This window comes from Phaethon lepturus, unplaced genomic scaffold (assembly GCF_000687285.1).
Source record: "Phaethon lepturus isolate BGI_N335 unplaced genomic scaffold, ASM68728v1 scaffold11926, whole genome shotgun sequence".
NCBI lineage: Eukaryota > Metazoa > Chordata > Aves > Phaethontiformes > Phaethontidae > Phaethon > Phaethon lepturus.
In genome coordinates this window covers 9,822-10,894 of record NW_010548314.1, presented here as the reverse complement: position 1 = coordinate 10,894, position 1,073 = coordinate 9,822, and the positions used below count along the sequence as shown (strand labels likewise).

At 48.8% G+C, this 1,073-nt stretch overlaps 1 protein-coding gene across 1 annotated transcript in view; it reads left to right on the top strand.

Moving 5' to 3' along the window:
* Window positions 1-4: 4 nt before the first annotated feature.
* Window positions 5-1,073, top strand: part of DBR1 (debranching RNA lariats 1) — a gene marked incomplete at its 5' end in the record, with an annotated part of 7,124 nt that continues 6,055 nt past the window's right edge. Inside the window, 2 exons of the mRNA XM_010289923.1 lie at window positions 5-26; window positions 113-193. Coding sequence (XP_010288225.1) covers window positions 5-26; window positions 113-193 — 103 coding nt within the window. The remainder of the gene's footprint in view (window positions 27-112; window positions 194-1,073) is intronic.

Genomic DNA, 1,073 nt, shown 5'->3' with positions numbered 1-1,073 from the left:
GGTGGCGCCCAACATCTACTACCTCGGTAGGGTCTCCCGGCGGCGTTTTCCCCTCCAGCCCCTTGCCCTGCCCCGGCCTCGCCGTGACGAGCCGCGCCTCCATCTCCCCTAGGTTACGCGGGCGTGGTGCGGTTCCGCGGCGTGAGGATCGGCGGCATCTCGGGCATCTTCAAGTCTCACGACTACCGGAAAGGTATGGTGGGACAGAGCGGGCCCGGCTGGGCGAGCGGCGAGCAGAGGAGCACTGGGCCGACCCGGTGCGGGTGGGTCTGGCTGTGCCTCCTCTTCTCTGAACCGACTCTTATGCTGGAAGCCTCTCTTGGCTCAACACAGGGATTTCTCTGGAGGCGGTAGATGAGTCGGTAGCTGCCTGGCGACCACAGCAGGAAGCAACGCGCCTTTTGACTGTTGTTGCTGGAACAGTTGATTTTTCCATGTCAGTGTCCTTTTAGCATGTAATGCAAGACTCTGTAGTTTTCTTGGTGTGAAACAGTCAATTTAAAGTGTGATATTGTACGAATGTGCTGTCCTGAGCTGAGGCTTAGTGTCAGTACATCTTGAGATCAGTGTCTCCTGGTTATATGTGTGTGCATTCAAGAGTTCTTCCTTGGAAGGGGCTCTGTCAGCAGACAGAAATCTTGTCACAGATGGTACCTGTGTCAGCGAATAGAAGATAGTTTAGTCTTTCTCATGTCCTCAACTCATGGAATAGCAGTCTTTTACTTGTGATTGCTGTACAGGAATATTATCTTCAGTAACATATTGCTTCAGAGAAGTTTTGCAGATGGCTTTCAAGCTGCAAAGTACTGAATTAGTTTTCTAGAACACCTGATTCTGTCTAATACCTGTCAATGCTAATTAAATTTGTTGTTGTCAAGCATACAGTTTGTATGCCTGAATATTGCATCTGGGAGATAAGACTTTTTTGACAATAATGCTAACTACTAAAAAAGTAATTTTTCTCTTCAGTCTCAAGAATACATAAGAGCCCTGCTAGACATTCAGGTTTCTTGTCCCAAGGCAAAGTTGGAGACTACATGCCTTTTGACAGGCATGTTTGCGCTTCTAGAGTT